The sequence below is a fragment of the Panthera leo genome, chromosome C1 (assembly GCF_018350215.1).
Source record: "Panthera leo isolate Ple1 chromosome C1, P.leo_Ple1_pat1.1, whole genome shotgun sequence".
NCBI lineage: Eukaryota > Metazoa > Chordata > Mammalia > Carnivora > Felidae > Panthera > Panthera leo.
In genome coordinates, this window is record NC_056686.1 from 219,791,192 (window position 1) to 219,809,998 (window position 18,807).

At 57.6% G+C, this 18,807-nt stretch overlaps 1 protein-coding gene across 1 annotated transcript in view; it reads left to right on the forward strand.

The window, feature by feature from the left end:
- Nucleotides 1–18,807, forward strand: part of SNED1 (sushi, nidogen and EGF like domains 1) — an 87,043-nt gene that overhangs the window by 62,042 nt on the left and 6,194 nt on the right. Inside the window, exons 20-28 of the mRNA XM_042950815.1 lie at nucleotides 277–573; nucleotides 2,056–2,239; nucleotides 3,956–4,068; nucleotides 4,912–5,193; nucleotides 6,345–6,486; nucleotides 6,571–6,653; nucleotides 8,146–8,259; nucleotides 15,861–15,977; nucleotides 16,506–16,593. Coding sequence (XP_042806749.1) covers nucleotides 277–573; nucleotides 2,056–2,239; nucleotides 3,956–4,068; nucleotides 4,912–5,193; nucleotides 6,345–6,486; nucleotides 6,571–6,653; nucleotides 8,146–8,259; nucleotides 15,861–15,977; nucleotides 16,506–16,593 — 1,420 coding nt within the window. The remainder of the gene's footprint in view (nucleotides 1–276; nucleotides 574–2,055; nucleotides 2,240–3,955; nucleotides 4,069–4,911; nucleotides 5,194–6,344; nucleotides 6,487–6,570; nucleotides 6,654–8,145; nucleotides 8,260–15,860; nucleotides 15,978–16,505; nucleotides 16,594–18,807) is intronic.

The following is an 18,807-nucleotide window of genomic DNA, read 5'->3' on the forward strand; positions in this document are numbered from 1 at the left end:
AAGAAGCAGGGAGGGTTGTAAAAATACTCCGGGAGGCATAAATGCAGTCACAGGTGCGCACACACCTGAGACCTGGGAGGCACTGGCCAGAGGCTGAGAGAAGAGGTCCATCGCAGGCAACAGGAGCTGGCTCCCCACCCCCAGCAGCTGCCCCACGTCCACCCCCCAGGGTAGCAGGCCCACGAGCCGCCAGGTGAGATATCTGACCGGGGGCCAGGGCTTCCGTGGCCGACAGCTGACCACCCCCTTCCCTTGTTCTCCACCGAAACCCTGAAGAGCTCTTCCCGCCAACGGCCCTCAAGGTGGAGCGAGTGGAGGAGAGTGGGGTGTCCATCTCCTGGCGTCCACCTGAAGGTCAGGCCGCCAGGCAGATGCTTGACGGCTACGCGGTCACCTACGCCTCCTCGGACGGTGCCTACCGCCGCACAGATTTCGTGGACCGGAGCCGCTCCTCGCACCAGCTCCGGGCCCTGGCAGCCGGCAGAGCCTACAACATCTCCGTGTTCTCCGTCAAGCGCAACGCCAACAACAAGAATGACATCAGCAGGCCGGTGCTGCTCCTCACCCGCACACGTGAGTGCCCGCCTGGACGTGCCTGCTGCCACCTGGAGAGGCACACTGGCCAGGCACCCCGAGGCACCACGGGGACCCTTAACCTGTTCCCCGGGCAGTGGCTAACAGAGATAAGAGCCGGTGGCTTAGGAGTGAGGCTAGGGGAGAAGTGCGGGTCTCCCTGAGAAGGCACCTGTGACGAGCCAGCGCACGTTGGGGCGTCCAGGAGGCCACCCCAACACGCTGAGGGGGGAGACGGCAGCTCGGAGGGGCCGGGGAGGGAGCCTGCTGGTGGCAGGTCTAGAGAAGGGGGGTGGGGCAGAGAGGGTGCCTCTAGTGCTGTTGCAGAGTAGCTGGAAACCTAGCCGAGGGAGACCTCGGGGCCTTAACTGGCTTGCCTGTTTCTGGGCTCTACGGGGGAGGAGCCAACGGTGGGCAGGGGCCAGGGGACCCTGGGGACTTTGGAAGGGGGTGCTGGAGGCTGGAGGAAGGAGTATGGATCAGGCAATGGTCCCTTGGGCAGCACTGAGGGGCCGTGGGGGCAGCCAGTAGGGGTTCAGAGTGTGGCCAGCACACAAGGGGCTCCGCGCCCACCACACCAGGTGCTGGCACAGGTCAAAGCAGGCAGGCGGGGCCGGCCACAGGAGCGCCGTGAGGCCAGACAGCCATGGCCCACCGGTGGGGACTCGGGCTGGGTAAGGAGGGAGGTGAGGACGCTCAGAGGCATGGAGAGGAACTTAGCGGGAGAAGGGAGGGTGCCCTAACATCACCTGCCAGCCCGAGCCAGACACTAACCCTGAGGACATTGAGGGCCAAGTGAGAGATGAGATAAGAAACTCAGGACAGGTGTGTCGTGGGAAAGCACAGCCAAGAGGCACCTACAGCGAACTTGGGCGGCAGGTAGGCCGAGCGAGCTTGCAGGGTGGAGTGGGCTCAGCCTGAGCTTGGCTTCAGGAAGAAGTGGCACCCCTCCCCCTCCACCATCAGAGTGGGGTCTCCCCAGGAGATCACGGTGGGCAGAGCCAGCACTGCCCGCCAGACCGGGCACCGCACCTGCCCAGGGAGCCAAGGGCTCCCCTCCCAGCTCCCGTGCTGAACCCAGACCCTTCCCTGCGGCAGCCCAGAGTTTTCCCAGCTTCTATGCCCGCTGGCCCAAGCGTCACCCAAACGTTCACTGTCAGTGTGACCAAATCAGACAGACACAGGGGAAGGGGATTCCCAGGGTCCGTGCATGTCCAAACGTGTCTAAATAGGCAAGACTGCAGGCCTCCGGTGGAGCTGACTGCACCGCCCACCCCAGGCTGGAGTCCGGGGCCTGACTTCCCCTAGTCCCACTGTGGCCAAGGGGTGCACTCAGCAAGCCCAGGTGGGCCCGCACCTCACTTGGGCCACCTCTGTGACCCCCAGCACACTTCCTGAGCCTTGTCTCATTGTCTCAAGCCCCTGCCCTCCCCTGGAGACGAGGAGGTGCCAGCATCAGCTGAGGGGCCCATTGCCCCCCAGGACCCCGCCCCGTTGAGGGCCTTGAGGTCACCAACGTGACAGCCAGCACCATCTCAGTGCGGTGGGCTCTGCACAGGATCCGTCACGCAACTGTCAGCGGCGTTCGTGTGTCCATCCGGCATCCCGAGGCCCAGGAGGACCAGTCCACCGATATGGACAAGAGCGTGGACAAGTTCACGTTCGGGTGAGAGCACAGGGCTGGCCTTCCCTTCCCTCGGGGCCCCAGAGCTTCCTCCTCTCTCCCTCTGTGTCCTTACCCTGCCATTCCCCAGCTGCCCAGCCTGCCGTGAGAAGCAGGGATGTGTGTGTGTGCGCTCCCCCCGCCCCGGGTCCCCCAGGCACCTGCCTGCCCTGCCTCATCACGGGGCTGCAGAGACTCTCGAAAACTCTGGGAGGTGCTGCCTCCCGCACAGATAAGGAGGGAGACTGGGCCGCCTGGAGGGCAGCACGGCCCGAGTCACACAGGCCCCTCTGAAAGGGAGACGCAGGGCACCCCTGCGGTTGCTTTACGTTTTTATGCTGTTTAAATAATATGGTCAAACCTTAAACTGGGCACAGAACCATCTTATGCTGAATGATTACAAATCAGATGCAAACGGAATTACAAAGTAGCTCCGAGCGGCTGAGGACTGAAGTGTGCTCGGACAGCCCGCAGCGAAGGCTCACACTCCCCGGCCTCAGCCCCCAGCGGCCCCGTGGGCCTTCACCAGCCAGAGGGGCTTCCGAGACCTGCTGGGGATGGTGCTGGAAGACAGGAGGGTGGGAAGGAAGACTAGCTGGCCGCGGCCTGGGGTCCCTGTGCCTGCAGCGTGCACACGGCTCTGGTAGAGGACAGGCCCACCTAACTGCCCACACCCGACAGCAGCGGGCCATGTCGCCAGATCAGCAGCATCCTGCCCAGAGCAGCCACGGGCCACGGCCATGGGGAGGGCTGTCTGGAAGGCAGGCGCTGCAGGGGTCGGGGCAGGCGAGCCGGGCACAGCACTCAGTCCCCTCTGCACCACCGAGCCACGTTGCTTCTAGTTGGCGGACTTCCCAACACCGTATTTCCCATGCCTGCTGTGCCGGAGACAAGACTCTGCTCTCTTAAGTGTCGCTGTGACCTTGCTTGATGTACATCCTGCCCACTTCCGAAGAACAGTGTCACAAAAACACACGTGGGGCCCCGGGTGGGCACTTGGTGAGTCAGGGTCCCCAAGACCACCTGGCTCGGTGAGTCACTGGGGGCCCCCCCCCAGACTCAGCACAGGCCGCGCTCCCAGCTGGGATTCACAACACAGAAATGGTAGGGCGCGCAGGAAGGGAGAAGTCAGGGGAGCAGGCCCGAGCTCCCGGGCGCCCTCCCTGTGCGCTCACACAGGCCACCACCAGGTGCCTGTGAGAGACGCAGCGCCCGGGGTTTTAATCGGGGGCTGGGCACGGGGCCCCCCGGGCCTGGCGTAGATCCCGGATGCCCGGGCGGAAGCGGGTGCTCAGCTCGAACCACGCCGCACAGACCGCACAGACGTCAGGGGGCAGCGAGGTCCTCTTATCCATGAGTTCCAGCCGCGGGCCACCTGGCGGGCGGGCGTTCCCGAGGAGGGCAGTGGGGCCTGCTTGTCAACCCTTTCTGCACAATGACCTCCAAGGGCCCTCCCTTTTCTGGCCTCTCCTGTCTGAACACCAGCCTGGGCACTACAGCCGCCGCAGGTAGGCGTGGGCTCTTCTCGACCTTTGCCCTGTTCTAGACAGACCAGGGAGGAACTCCCACCTGAGGAGCACACAGGTCTCAGCCCACAGATCTGGTCCTTGTGGAGGCCCCCCGGGCCACCTGCAGGACCACTCACACCTCTTCCCCCACCTGTGTGGGAGGAGTCACAGTCTGTAATGGAGTCTCTCCCCCTCCCCTCCCCTCCCGCAGGGCCCTGCTGCCAGGAAGGAGATACACCATCCACGCGACTGCCCTCAGTGGGCTCGGGGGACAGGAGCCTCCCACCGAGAGCCTGGCCTCGGCCCCGCTGCACGTGTGGACGCGTGAGTACAGGGGCATGAGCTCAGCTCTCAAGGGAACTTTGCCAGCCATCACCTCCCTCCAGCCCCAGTCCTACCAAAGTGGCCCTGATGCCCCAGAGGTCTCTTCCCCTCCAGTGCCAGGGAAGGCGGCCTTCCCGGGAAGCCCCCTGCTTGCGCATTCACCTGGCACCCAGATGCTCCTGGGCTCCTACCGGATGGGAGTCACGAGCCAAAGGCCAGAGGGGCACACCGGTGAATGCACACGCTGTCCACTCCTGATCTCCATGGTGTCTCACGGGCAGGAGACCTGGCCCTCACCAGCCCTCCCAGCCCAACGTGTGGGAGGGGGCTAGAGTGCCGTGCGGTCCACGCACAAGGGGACCAGTGAACACGGGGGATGCGTGGTGAGGACGGAAGGTCTAGGCGGGGCCTTGCCCAGTGGGGAGGCATACGGATGGCCCATGGGGCAAGGGTGATCACAGGTTCAAGTCCTGGCACTGACCCTGAGGCTGGGACCCTGGCCCATTATTCCCTGCCTGTCTAGCCCAGCCCCTCTTATGTGTCCCAGGAGGAGGTGCATATGGCCAGGCTTAGGGGATCAAAAGGAGGACACGCTGACAGGCCGCGCAGGCATGGGGGCCTCCGTGGGTGCACCGGGCAGCATTCTGGGGTGCATCTCGGGCAGGAGGACGTGCTGCTACAGACACCCCTCCACACCATCCTTCAGGACCACAAGGTTGTCCGTAATGACCAGACTTGGCTTCGCACGAGGCTTCGGCAATCCACGTCAGATCTGTAAACGTGGCGGTGGCAGGAGACCCCGCCGGCCCCCGTCACCTCCCTCCCCTGCTCTGTGCCTATCAGGGCCCCTGCCACCAGCAAACCTGACCGCCGCCAGAGTCACGGCCACCTCTGCCCACGTGGTCTGGGACACCCCCACTCCAAGTACCTTGCTGGAGGCATACGTCATCAACGTGACCACCAGCCAGAGCACCAAAAGCCGCTACGTTCCCAACGGAAGGCTGACGTCCTACACGGTGAGGGACCTGCTGCCAGGGCGGCGGTACCAGCTCTCGGTGACAGCCGTGCAGAGCGCAGAGGGTGACCAACTGCACAGCGAGCCTGCTCACCTCTACATCATCACCTGTGAGTGCAGCCCTACCAGGGCTGGGGGGAGGGGACGGCCACACACACGAGGCCCCGTGGTCTGCTCAGGACCCATGGGGCCATGGTGAGTGCAGGCTGGCCCCTGGTGCTCCCCGTGGGCCACCAGCAGGGCAGCGGCCTGGGCTGCCATCCCTGGGGAGTGGCGTCCTGGCCCAGGAGACGGCTCAGCCCCAGGACCCTCTCCCAGCACAGACCACAACTGACCCACGGACATCAGACAGACAACCTCAAAACAGGACTGTGTTAACGCAGGAGAATTGGGGCTGTGAAAATCGGTGGGGGAGGAAGGACTTGTGTGCGGCTGGCACAAGGTCAGTACACTAGGAATTTGGAGACACAAGCATCTTGCTCCTCACCTTGTCCCCGGGGCGTGGCCGTGCAGCCAGGCCTCACCCATGAGGAGCCGATGGACAGAATGGGAGAGAGAGAGGCCCAGGATGGCCACAGGAAGGGGAGCCTGGGGGAGGCCCAGACAGATGGACGGTGGGAAGAGCTCAGGAATGCAGAGTCTCAGAGAGGCCACATGGAGGACGTGGCCCGCAGGGTCACCCAGGTCCCTCACAACCCTGCTCACGTTCTCAAGCTGTAGGAAGACGGTACATCCGGACAGGTGCTGCAGTGAGGGCAACGAAGGGAGAAGAAAGAACAGTGGGGTGGACAGTGGCTGAGGCAGAACAGAGCCCCAGAGAGCAGACACGCGGGCACCACGCAGGAGGTGGACGCTTGCTCCGAGAGGTTCAGACCCAGCACGGCTACATGCACCTGCCCAAGGGAGGGCTGAAGGGCACAGTCAGGCGACAAGGACCCACGGAGGCGCCTCGTCCTCCCGCTCTGGGCGTGTGCAGGGTGGGGGCCTCACTGAGGTGTCCCGTCAGGTCTGAGTGGCTGGCCGTGCCCTGCAGAGCGAGAGCCTGGGCCCAAGGTGGGCCAGGACAGCTTGTCCCGCGAGCCCTGGGACGGGAAGCGGGTGGAGGCGGGGGTGGGCGCGGACAGGGCCCAGGGCTTCTCGGAAAGCCGTGAGCCTGCCGCGAGATCTCGGGCATGCACACACCCCTCCTCAGTCCTCCCCCTCCGAGGGGCCGGGAGGGTCAGGCCTTGTGCAGCCACCCGCTCCTCCCACCCACCTGCAGCCCCAAGGGACGGCGCTGACAGACGCTGGCACAGGGAGGGACTCCATCCACGGGTGCTCAGAAACAGACCGCCCCCCGTGCGCCTGCCGGAGCACCTGCTCAGTGACCGTGACGACCCTGAAGCTCAGACCCCGGCCCCCAGGTGCAGCCTCAGCCGCCCCCACCCGGAGCGCGCGGCCCCAGCCACAAGCCCCACAGTGGTGACGCATGGTGACTCCCTTGGCAGGTTCTCGGAGCTTGTGGACGGCAGAGGGCGAGTGAGTGCCAAGTTCGGTGGCTCACCTGGCAAATCGGTCACCGTGAGATCACGTGAGTGCCTCAGCCAGCCCCTGTAGCCTCACTGCCACCTCATCCGGCCCTCGTCCCCAGCACCCTGAGAGCTTAAGGACAACCCTCCCCACCCAACCCCCAACCCGGACACCTGACGCCACCTTCAGCAGGGACCTGGCACAAGGCCAGGCCCTCACACCTGCACAGGCTCACAGGAGCCTTCCTGACCCGGAGCTGAAGTGCAGGTTGCTGGCAGGGCTCGGGGGCACAAGTCGGTCTGAGGCACAGAAGCTGGCCTTGCTTCAGGAGTCCCCACGTGGCTTGCGACACTAAGCAGGAGAGTGTGACGCCATCTAACTCGTTGCTGCTCCCAGCACACCAGCCTCGCCTGGGGGCTTCTAGAAGTGCAGGGCCCCACCCAGAGCTGTGCAGCTGGAGTCTTTTAACAAGGAGCCAGGTGACGGCAGGCACATTACAGTCAGCAGACTGCACCTCTCCGCCACAGTAAGAGATCGTGTCCCGTGTTCCAGGCAGAGCCTTGGGTTCAGATCCTGCTCGGCCTGGATGGGTGGGATCACCCGTGGCAGGCCGGCAGGCCTCTCTGCAGGGCCCCAGCAGCACAGGGCGTGGGCGATGGGCCCCGATGGCCTGGCCCCTTCTCACGTGCTTCAGCAGGAGCAGGTGGCCAGGAACCTGTCTGCAACAGGTCCTCCCCAAGACTGTGGCACAGCAGGCCAGGAGCCACACGCCCACTGGCTGCCCTGCCCCGAAGGCCCTCAGGACGCTGTAAACCAGGGCCCGTCCTCATGGATTCCCCGGCAGAGAACCTGATTACCAGTTTAGTGAGGATTTTCAACCAACACAGACATTCCTGGGCCAGGGAACAAAAGGGAGAGTGATGAGCGGGTGGTGTCGCAGCCCTGGCGGCCAGCAGAGGAGCAGCCGAATGGCTCGCTGCACACAGCAACCAGGAGCAGGAAGGGCCCGGGCAGGTGTCTGGGCAGCTGCGCAGGCTGGGCTGCGTCTGGACACCCTCCTAAAGCCATTAAGCACACAGGCAGGGACCCCTCAGAAAAGCAGACTTGCACACAGGGGTGGCCAAGTACAAGGTCCGCCTGAAGGTGGATGGGGGTGGAGAAGGCACCACAGCCCTCCAGAAGCAGGGGTGGAGAGAGAAGAGAGCAGAATTTGACCACAGAAGGACAGCACAGCATCAGCCACCTGGAGGGATGGGGCCACCGGGTTGGATAGGACATTCGGCCCAGCCTCAGGCCACCGGTGACCTTCACCAAAGCAGCTGTGAGGTTCAGCAGGACAGGGAGGAAAGCTCTCCTGCTGGAGGGAGCGCAGGGGCCCATGGGACTCTGCCCAAGTGGGGGAGGGGGCAGCAGGGAAGTGGGCACCGAGCGCTCGCCACGGCCATCCCTGCACCCTGAGGGAGAGAAGCAGCTCAAGGACACCCAAGAACAATCCTGGGCACGAGGCAGCAGGCTGTGTGGTCAGCACGCCGGGGCGTTCTCGTTTCCCCTAGAACCCACGGCTCTGGCGCAGCTCGAGAACACGGAGGAGGCCCCCAAGCAGGCGCCTGAGCAGGTCGGCCTGGCCCTCCAGCTCCCTGAACGCAGCAGCGACAAGGACACGGAAAGTAAGTCAGCAGGAGTGGACTTTCAGAGCTGACCACCTTAGGGGGCCTCAGGGCCGTAGGTGAGGAGGGGGCCGCCCACAGGGAAGAAGCGGGAGACACAGAGCTGCCCAAGGAGCAGCCAAACACCCCGTCCTGGAAAGGGTGGGCAAAGCTCACCACACGGGCCGCGGCGCCCACATCTCTGTGTCCAGAGAACAGGCTGGGAGCACACTCACCCAAACGACCCAGGCCTGCCCTGGAGGGACAGCCCCTTCCCCCGCAACAGAAAGCACAGCCCTTGCTTCTCCAGAGGACCGTGCTGAGCAGGGTGCAGAAGTCCCGGAGGGGCAGCCGGGACAGCTACGAGACACACGCCCGTCACCCAAACTCAGACCCCGGCCCCACCTTTCCTCCTCGCTCTAACCCCTGGGGCTGGGTCCCTCTGGGGACCGTTCCTGCAGGACCCAGTGGCCCTTTCTCCCAAGTCACACCACAGGCCCAGGCTGGGCCCTCCCACCAACCAGACCCCAAGGAAGGCGGGAACGGTGAGCCAAGTGCCCGAGACGCCACCTCCGAGGGTGCGTCTCGCCTGCAGGCCTGCCCCGGGTGACCCAAGGACACCCGCACACATCAAGGGCATCTGCGCCAGAAGGTGTGTGTGCCTGGAGTTGCCCTCAGCCCGAGGAGCCCCGAGCGGGTGGTCTGCATGACCCCATTAGTTGAGGTGGGTCCAGAGTAAAGTAAAAATTATGTTGCTGTTGTTTTGTAAGTGACATAAGCACCCGTGTCATCAGAGGGTCTGTGTTAGTCAGCCCTTTTCAATATCAGACGCTGCGTTTCATAAAACTCTGGAACCAGAGAGACGTGAATTACCGCTCCTTCTCAAGGCGGGGGTTCAAGCTGGCCCCGGATGTCACTGCAATCCGCAGTGTTTGCTAACGAGAGCCACGCAGGCAGGCGGGGGAGGGGCAAAAGGAGGTTTCAGGTGATCAACAGGAAAAAAAATCATTAACATCCCGAGGTGTGCAAAGTTAATTGTGGCTTTTGGTTCCTGTTACACCTATTTGGGGACCGTGACAGCCCCTTTTATTTAGTTTAATAAGTTACCTTTTGCTAAGATAATGAGTGACCTTTAGATGTGGAACCCGACCCGTGAACTAGAACACGAACAGTAACCTGTATCTTGCTGTTGTACTCCCAGCTAACCATGCCCCTGGACTCCGTGTTAAGTCCCTTTGCTCTGCTGCAGGGTGGGCGGTGGGGAGGGGGCCTCACACATACCCATGTTTGCCTCAACAGTTGAGGTTTTTTAGTTACAAGGTGTCTGCCGTGCACATCCTCCCGGACTGTCAGTAAGGTCGGTCAGAGCTGTCGTTCGCGGCCACAGCTCATTCACGCACGAGTGAATTCGCCGCAGCCTTGTCCACTCTTTGCCCAGAGGGCACCTGGGTCGTGTTGGGCTGTCACTGGCAGCATCACTATCAAGTTCCTACATGTATCCCCTGGCACACGTGCAAGAGTAGAAACGCTGGGCTTGGGATCTGTGAAAGCCCAAGTCACTCAAGAGTGCGAACCTGTTTTCTAAGTGGGGGCGTGAGTTCATACTCCCTCCAGCTATGATCAAGAGTGTGGTTAAGCCAGTCTCTCTAAAACTGATCTGGCAGGGTTTCCAGATTCTGCCAGTGGAATGGGGATGAGGCACACCCCTTGGGATCTGGATTTGTGTCTTGAATGAGGATACGGTCAAGCGTCTTTTCACTGGTCTTGACCAAAGGCTCTGGGTCCACCGCTCTGTTCCACTGTTTTGCCTTCCTGAAGCCAACACCACGATTTTAATGGCGCTATCTTTGGTAAGGCATGCTATCCCTCAGGGCCCACCCACTCACTCCGACCTTCAGTGTTGGCTGTTCTTGGTCCTCTGTCTTTCTATAAAAGTTTATAACCAGGGGCACTTGGGTGGCTCAGTAGGTTGAGCGCCAGACTTCGGCTCAGGTCATGATCTCATGGTTTGTGGGTTCGAGCCCCGTGTCAGGCTTTGTGCTGAAACTCAGGGCCTGGAGCCTGCTTCGGTTTCTGTGTCTCCCTCTCTCTCTCTGCCCTTCCCCTGCTCGTGCTCTCTCTCTCTCTCTCTCCAAAATAAATAAACATTAAAAAAAAAATGTTTTTAAGTCTATAACCATCTTGTGGAGTCCCACAAAGCACTTGGGATTTGGCCCTACATGCCTGAAAATGCTCTTAGTAGCTGTCACATTTGACAGACAATTTGAGTCGGTATAAAATTCGAGGTTCAAAGGTTGTCTACCTTTCAGTTCTTCAAACATTAGTCCCCTGTCATCTGTCCAGCACTGCTGTCAATGGGTGTCAATCTTATTCCTGTTTCCTTGTAGGATATCTGCTCATTTTCTCCGGAAGCTCTTAGACTTTTCTTTCTCAAGGAAAGGAGGATCCCCAGAGAGCCCTAGACACCCAAAGACTACAATTAACACTCTTGATTGGTGTTTCTTCACCAGGCAGCTCTCCGGGTTAGGGGTGCACCTTTGAGCTCCCAGGGGAAGTTCATGGAGAGGAGGAGGATCCCCAAGATCATAACCTGCCCCTACAGAGGTCTGGAGTGGCCACTGAGGCTAGTCAAATTCTTCCTGTTTTCTCCAAATTCTCACCCCAGCAGGATTTGGGGGTTCTCCCGGTTTTATCCCCTGCATACCAGAGACAGGCAGGCAGTCTCCATCCTTGGGTGACAGCAGCAAGGGCAGAACTTACACCTCTTTACTCTGTGACTTATCATCACGTAGGAGCCTCCCACTGCCACCACCCCAGAGCGCAGCCATACCCATTCCCCACCCCGTTCAAAACAGCCACCTCTGTTAAAGGGTGCGTAGGTCACAATAAACTCGGGATTCAGTGGGCTGACTTCACAAGATGAGGCTACAGTGGGCAGTGCCCCGGTGAAAAATCCCACTGCTGCATGAACTGCAGGCGTAGGGCCTCAGCTGCCCAAGAGAGGAGCGAACATCAGTCAGTCTCTGCAGCCTGGTGTCCCGATCACAAAGGGTGAGGGTAGCCGGCAGAGGCTCACGGGCTCCACACAGGCCTGCGCACTGCCATGTTCTGTAAGCTTGCCATAAGATACCTGTGGACATGGTGTATAGAGTCTAAATTCCATATGGAATTGGAAGGGACCCGGAATAACAAACACGATCTTTAAAAAGCAGAAAGACCCATACACCCCGTCGTCAAAACTTACCACAGAGCAACGGTAATAGGTCAGTGTGATACTGGCACAAGGACAGGCTTATAACCAACAGAACAGAACTGAAAGCCAAGAAATAAACCCATATGTCTGTGGTCAACTGATTTCAACAAGGAGGCCAAGACCATTCAATGGGGGAAAGAACAGCTTTTGACACATGGGAGCTGGGAACCCTGGACGTCCACATGCAGAAGAATGAAGTCAGACCTCAACTTCACACCATACACAAAATTAACCCAACAGACCAACTACTTAAATCTAAGAGCAAAAACTGTAAAACTCTCAGGAAAAAACACAGGGGTAAATCTTCATGACCTTGGATTTGGCAAAAGACTTTAGATAGACGCCAACAGCCTGAGCAACAAAAGAAAAAAAGGCAGATTGGACTCATCAAAATGTAAAGCTTTTTGTGCTTCAAAGGACGTTATCAGGGAGAAGACAGCCCAGAGAATGAGAGACGATATCTGCAAACATATACCTGAAAGGCATTTGTATTCAAACTATATAAAGAATAACTTTGCCTGAATAAAAGATAACCCTATTAAGAAACAGACAAAAGGATCTAAACACTTATTTCTAGAAGGATGATACACAAATGGCCAAGAAGCCCACGAAAAGATGTTTGACATCATTAGGCATCAGGGAAACGCTAGTCAAGACCACAGTGAGATGCCACCTCACACCTGCAGGATGGCTAGAACGAAAAGATGACAATGAGCACCGGTGAGGATGTGGAGAAACTGCTGGTGGGCACGTAGAGTGGTGCAGCATGACGGGGGAAGGCAGGTGCAGCACGGGGCGGGGGGGGGGGGGGGGAGGGGAGGACAGGTGCAGCGCGTGGGGGGAAGGCAGGTGCAGTGCGTCGGGGGAAGGCAGGTGCAGCAGGTTGAGGGAAGACAGGTGCAGCATGGCGGGGCTGGGGGGAACACGGTCTGGCAGTTCCTCAAAGCACTGAACAGAATTATATGACCCAGAAAATTCCACCACTCCTAGGTATGTACCCGAGAGAAATGAAAACAGATGCCCACACAGGGACTTGTGCACGAATGCTCATAAGAACATCATTCACCATCCCCGAAAGATGGAAACGTCCCAAATGTCTACCAACTGGCGAACGGATACACGGAACGTGGTCCACACAGTGGAACATGATTCGGCCATAAAAAGGAATGAAGTACTGGCACAGGCCACAACGTAGGTAAACCTGGAAAACGTCATACTAAGTAAAAGAAGCTACTCACAGTAGACTCTATATAATATGGTTCCACTCACATGAAAGTGCGGAATAGGGAACTCGACAGTGACAGTAGAGTCAGCGGCTGCCTGGGACTGGGGGTGTGAGTAGAGGCGAGTAGAGGGGGTGACCGCCCGGGGGTACAAGCGTAGCGTGGGGGATGACAGCTAAGGGATGTGGGGTTTCTTTCTGAAATGACAAAAACGTTCTAAAATTGACTGTCGCGATGGATGCACCTATCTCTGAATATGCTAAAAACTAATAAACTACACACTTAAAATGGGTGAACCGTATGGTATTTAAACTATATCTCAATAAAGCTATTATTAAAACGTAACGTGCAGACCAGTGTTTTCAGTATCTCTTTTGTGTAGAAAAGTGGGGAAGGGATATACGAATACACCTATTTTCTTATATTTAAAAAGAAATAAAACTAACAAAAATGGTTGTATGAGGAAGGAAATTAGAACAAGGAAGTAAAGGGATGGTGGTGGATGCTAGACTTCCCTGAATGTATCTTTATAGTTTTTATTTTAGAACGAAGAAAGTGTTTTTTTTCCAAATGACACACAGAAAAAGCAACACCTAAAAACTGAAAACAAACTGAAATAAATAAACCTATTTACCATGTTGATGGCATAACCAGACAGGAAAAAAGTATCATTTCAAGTGATTTTAAAAACAGCCTTCTGACTATTCATTCCTAGAAGGATATATTTAATAAGAAGAACTCTTATTACGAGAAGAATTGAGAGAAATTTAAGGCTGTACTCAATAGTCTCAATGTTAGTAGAAACAGTGGTACTATTTAGAATTGTTACATGTACACCGTGGGATAACGAAAATAATTATGTTAATGCCACCAAGATTTTCAGTGTAGAGAGAGACAACATAAAATCAAAGAAGTAAAATCCCTGTGTCTCCCTTCTTAACTAAATATTGATATAAACTCACAATTTGTTTACTTTTATTTTTAAATCTAAGTTCCTAGTTCCGTCCACTGAAAAGGCCTGAAGCACTGACACCCCAGGAGCAGTGAGCACCTTGGCCGCCCAGACCGTGGGTTCTAGACGCCACCCTCCAATTAAAGGAACCAGGGGTCTTTGGAGAAGCGGCTGACTCCAAGACTGAAGCAGAATATGGACAAAATATACCCAGGACATACTCGTAAAACAAGCAAGCTTTCAAAGACAACTGGGGTTTTATCTCCTGAGCACAAGAACAGACCTGAAAGGCTCCCACAGGCAGAGGACGGATAACCGGGGCATCTGGATAACCGAAGACTCATGGCAGCTGCAGACTGAGTCCCATCAAATACAGAAGCATCTCTGAGTTGACGATGGCACTGAGAGCAAGCACCATGTGCTGGTCCCTTTTAGAGCTGGCTGGGGACCAACGCTTACTCTGCAAGTGTACAAATAAAGGGCAGGAATGAAGCCTCTGTCTGGCCTGGCCTATGTGGACTGTAGTTCAGGGTGACCAGATAGTGGGCAAGGGAAAGCAGGTCCTCACAGGAGGCCTTCCAGCCAAGGAACGCAGAAGAGTTACAGTTGGGGTTAGATGCGGCCCTAGTGAGATCACGGAACTGGGACTCGAGATCTCCTGACACTCAAGCCGTCAGGTGCAGAGCCTATCAGAACTTTCTCCTGGATTAATCAGGCTGCCGATGCTGAAGCAGTGAGCAATCCCCACATCGCTAAAACCGGAGACAGAGACATCACACGCCTCCTGGAGTAGCGAAGGGGGAAGGGGGAAGCAGTCCTGCAAAGACCACTTGAAACCGAACCCTATCAAGCCCTCTCTCTGATGATCAGCTTACAGGAAATGTGGGGATCGGAGATGAGTTCGTGCCACAAGAAAGCAATAAGTCCAGGAGGGAGATTCTACAGGACAAATGACCTGGTTTCTTTAATAAAAGCAGATGGGGGAAAGACGAAAAGTTACACATTAAAAGAGAGATACATCAAACTAAGGCAGTGTGTCCTTAGGACTCCTAATTAGATCAGACCAGCTGGAAATGACATTTTTAAGATGATCAGGGAAAACCTGAACAAGGACTGCGATTTCTTACAGTACTAAGGAGCTACTGCTGATTTCACAGAAATAGCGTTGTGCTTACATAAAAATGTATAAAAATCTGTACATATCAGACACCTGCTATATTTATAGGTGAAATGGTTTCTGTGAACTGCTTCAAAATTCTTCAGTGAGAAATGGAAATAGATTAAATGAGATTGGCAAGATACCAAAGATCCCTGAAGCTGAGCGATGGCTCATGGGGCTCTTCATACTCGACATTTTATAGATTTCTAAGTTTTCAACAATAAAACTTTCTTGTAAAAGCTGACGACTCACCTTTAGCACACCAGGAAAGGCAAGAAGACAAGTCCCAGAGCAGAGTCAGGGGAGGAAGGAGGAAAAGTGGAGTAGATACAGTGAGGAATGAGAACCAGCCAGCACAGAGCCCCCAAGGGCCAGGAGGGCCCAAGGGAGGTGTGAGGCCTGCGGTCAGCACCCAGCCGCGAGGAGGTCTTGAGAAGGGGGCGTGGGAGGAGATGCAGAGGGGACGGGCCTTCTGCTACTGGAAGTGGTTGTTGTGCACAGTTCTCACTCTTTCGTGTTCCTCGATTTTTTAAGTTAAAAAGGAAAACAGCAGGTATCTTGACAAAGCTAAAGAAAAAGAAAACAAAGGACAGGTCTAAGGGAAAAAGCCGGGCCTGGCCCTCCCGGGCAGCAGCACGGACCACCCTCTGCCTCCAGCCGCCAGCAGCGCGGTGAGGAGGCCGGGGAAGACACCGGCATGGAGGCCTGCAGAGGGCTGGCTGGGGACTTGGGGACAGGCACTGGAGGACAAGGAGGGGGCTCCAAGTGCAGGGTGGCAGCGGCGGGGACCGCAGGCCGGAGCGGGGCTGGAGTGTCTCTGTACTGCGGGCCCCAGAGTCATCCCCCTCCCTGGAGGTGCAGGGTCAGGGACAAGCACACTGAGGCCAACCTTCCCACCTCTGCTCTGGGACCGCTTGAAAGCGGACCACCCCCAGGGCCCAGGAGCGCTGCGGACAGCAGGAGGCAGCCACGGGGCAATGGTGGCAGCCCTTCCTCTGGGGTCCCGGCAACTAACTGCTCATGGCTTGTTCGCAGACACTCCTGGGAACTGTTCAGAAAACCCCTGTCAGAACGGAGGCACCTGCGTGCCAGGTGTGGACACCCACAGCTGTGACTGCAGCCCAGGGTTCAAAGGCAGACGCTGTGAGCTGGGTAAGTCGGGGGCTGCTCCCTCCTGTGGGGACCCAGGCCTCAAATCACCTGTCACAGCCAACTGTGATGGGAACCCTGGGCCCAGGGTGGGCTTGCCACAAGGACCTCCGACCTCCAGGTGCCAGGATGGGGGCCCAGCTTTGGTGCCCCAGACCCCGGTGCCCAGGTAGGGATATTGAGGCGCAGTTTGTTCCGAAGCACCAGGGTGAGGGGTGCTGCCCAGAGAACAGGGGAGGCTGGGGACAGTCAGAAAGCAAGGGACATGGAGCATCCCCAGAGCCAGAGGTGGGAGCAGGGGCCAGACATGGCAGCAGGAGGGAGAAGAGCCACAGGCCTCCCCCACTGAAAAGAATCTGGGACTGAAGGGGGGGGGGGGGGTGGACGAAGTCTCCACAGCAGCTGCTCACCCCCGTGGCCGGGCAGAGCCGACAGCCTGGGGCTGCCAGGGGCCAGGGCAACCCCGCACTTGTGGGAGGGGTGCGACCTCAGGGCCAAGCCTCGGCCCTCTCCCTCCCTCTGTGCCGGCAGCCTGCACCAAGGTGCCGCAGCCCTGCACTAGGCTCTTCTCCGAGACCAAGGCCGTGCCCGTCTGGGAAGGAGGAGCCTGCCACCACGTGTAAGTTTCTTTCCTGCTCTCACCACATTTGTGGAAAGTTCCCGGCTTCCAGAAGTGCTTTCACAAAGCCCAGCTCGCCCACCCTTAGAAGCCCCAAGGAGCTCTGGGGGTCGAGGTCACACAGGGGCTTGCACCCATTCCCTCCATGTAACACATCAGGAAGCTGAAGCAGACGGCTGAATAGCTTGTCGAGTCCGTGCAGGGAACCCTGGTCCCCTGGCTCCTGACCCCTTGGACCTTCCTCTCCCGCACCCTTGAGTGGCATCACCCCACCCCCTCACTGGACGGCAGGGCAACATGTACATCGGTGTCAGGAAATGACGTCCCCTCCTCTCTGCCTCCGAGCCCCCAGGAAAGATAAGCAACCGCACAGGAGAACGCACGTCTCCGTCCTGCCATTAGGTCATGACGTTCACGCCTTGGCTTCCCCATCTGTAAAATGGGTTGCAGAGGGAGAGCTGGCCCGGCTCATCTCACAGGACCTTTCTTGCTAACACCCTGTGGCCCTTTGGGTCATACTTACAATGTATTTGGTTAACAAACAGACTCGGCACATGCCCGTGAGCAGAAGTGGCCAAAGTCCTGCCCTCGACATCCTTCCACTTTCGATGAGACAGGACACCAGCAGCAGGAGCATGTTATGTAGGGCTGGGGAAAAGATGAACAGGTGGGGCCAGGAGAGCCAGGGTTGGGGGACGGGGAGGGGCCAGCTGTAGCATCACACAGGGTGTCACGGGAAGCCTCGTGGAAACACGACATTGAACAGACACGGAGGGGGTGAGGGATACCTGAGGGGAGAACATTCCAGAAAGTCAAAGTATCAGTCGCCAAGGCCCTAAACCAGGAACACGTCTGCCTGTCTGAGCACCGGCAAGGAGGCCAGTGGGGCTGGAGGGGAGCCAGGGGAAGTGGTGGTCAGGTGGGCCAGCAGGAACCCAGCAGGGTTCTGGAGGCCCTTGGAAGGACGCTGGCACGTGTTCTGAAACGGGAGCTACCGAGGATGCCGAGCGGAGGAGTGACCTGTTTGGTTACGTGTCTAAAGAGCACTCTGGATGGGATGCGGGAAGGCCAGGTAGGTTTGCTCCGAACGTGGACCGGAAGCCAGGCCTTGCACACGGCAGGAGCACACAGGCGTGCTGAGCTGCACTGGCGCGCGTGGATCCATGTGCACAGACCATCTGAGTTTGGTTCTGTGGAACGGCAGCCCTAACCTGCAGCGTCCCCCGTCTCCCAACTGAGCCAGAGACACCGGTGCCTGCTAGGCCCACCCGCCCGTCAACAGCTCTCCATCCTCTCACCCTGACCACGTGTCCGGAAGTGACTTTCTCGTGTTCAGCACGTGGGGGTCTTGCTTTACATCCAGTCTGACGCCTCTGGTTTTTACTGGGGTGTTGACACCAGCTACATGTTGCCGTGATGACCGGCGTGACTGGGTGTAAATCCACCGTATTGCTGTGCGTTTTCTATCTGTCCCATCTGATCGCTGTTCCTTTTTCTCTCTTTTCCTGCCTACGTTCGGACCAATTACTTCCTAGGATTCTGTTTTACCACTGCGGTTGGTTCACTGATAATACTTGCTTGGTCGAATGTTCTGTGGTGACTACGCCTGTGGGACTCACAATATGCATTTTCAGCTCAGCACAACATACCTTTAACCGCTGCCACACAAGCTCAGGATAATGGAAGGCTCCCGCTACCGCAGGCTCACTTCCCCTCGGGCTGTCAACGACCGTAGCCGGACGTTTTACTTCCAGTCGGAACCATACAGTATGGTGTGCCGGCTCTCAAAGGACAGTTACCTTCTGAAAAACCGTTGAGAGTCAAGTCTTTTGTGCTCCCTCCCATGCTCATCCCCAGCGCCTGGTGTTCCTTCCTACAGACCCAAGACGCCCTCAGGCACCATTTGCCTGAACAACTTCCTGTGGCCCTTCTTACAGTGCAGGCCTGCTGGCGGTGAACTCTCTCTGCTTTTGTCTGGAAAGGGTTATTTCGCCTTCATTTTTGAAGGATGTATTTGCTGAATGTAGAATTCCTGGCTGACAGTTGTGTTTTTCCTTTTGGCGCTTTAGAGCGGCCCCTCCTTGTACTGTGACTTGCGTGGTCTCAGGAAGACTGCACTCATTTTTTTTTTTTAATGCTTATTTATTTTTGAGACAGAGAGACAGAACTCAAGTGGGAGAGGGCAGACAGAGAGACAGAGAGACAGAGACAGAA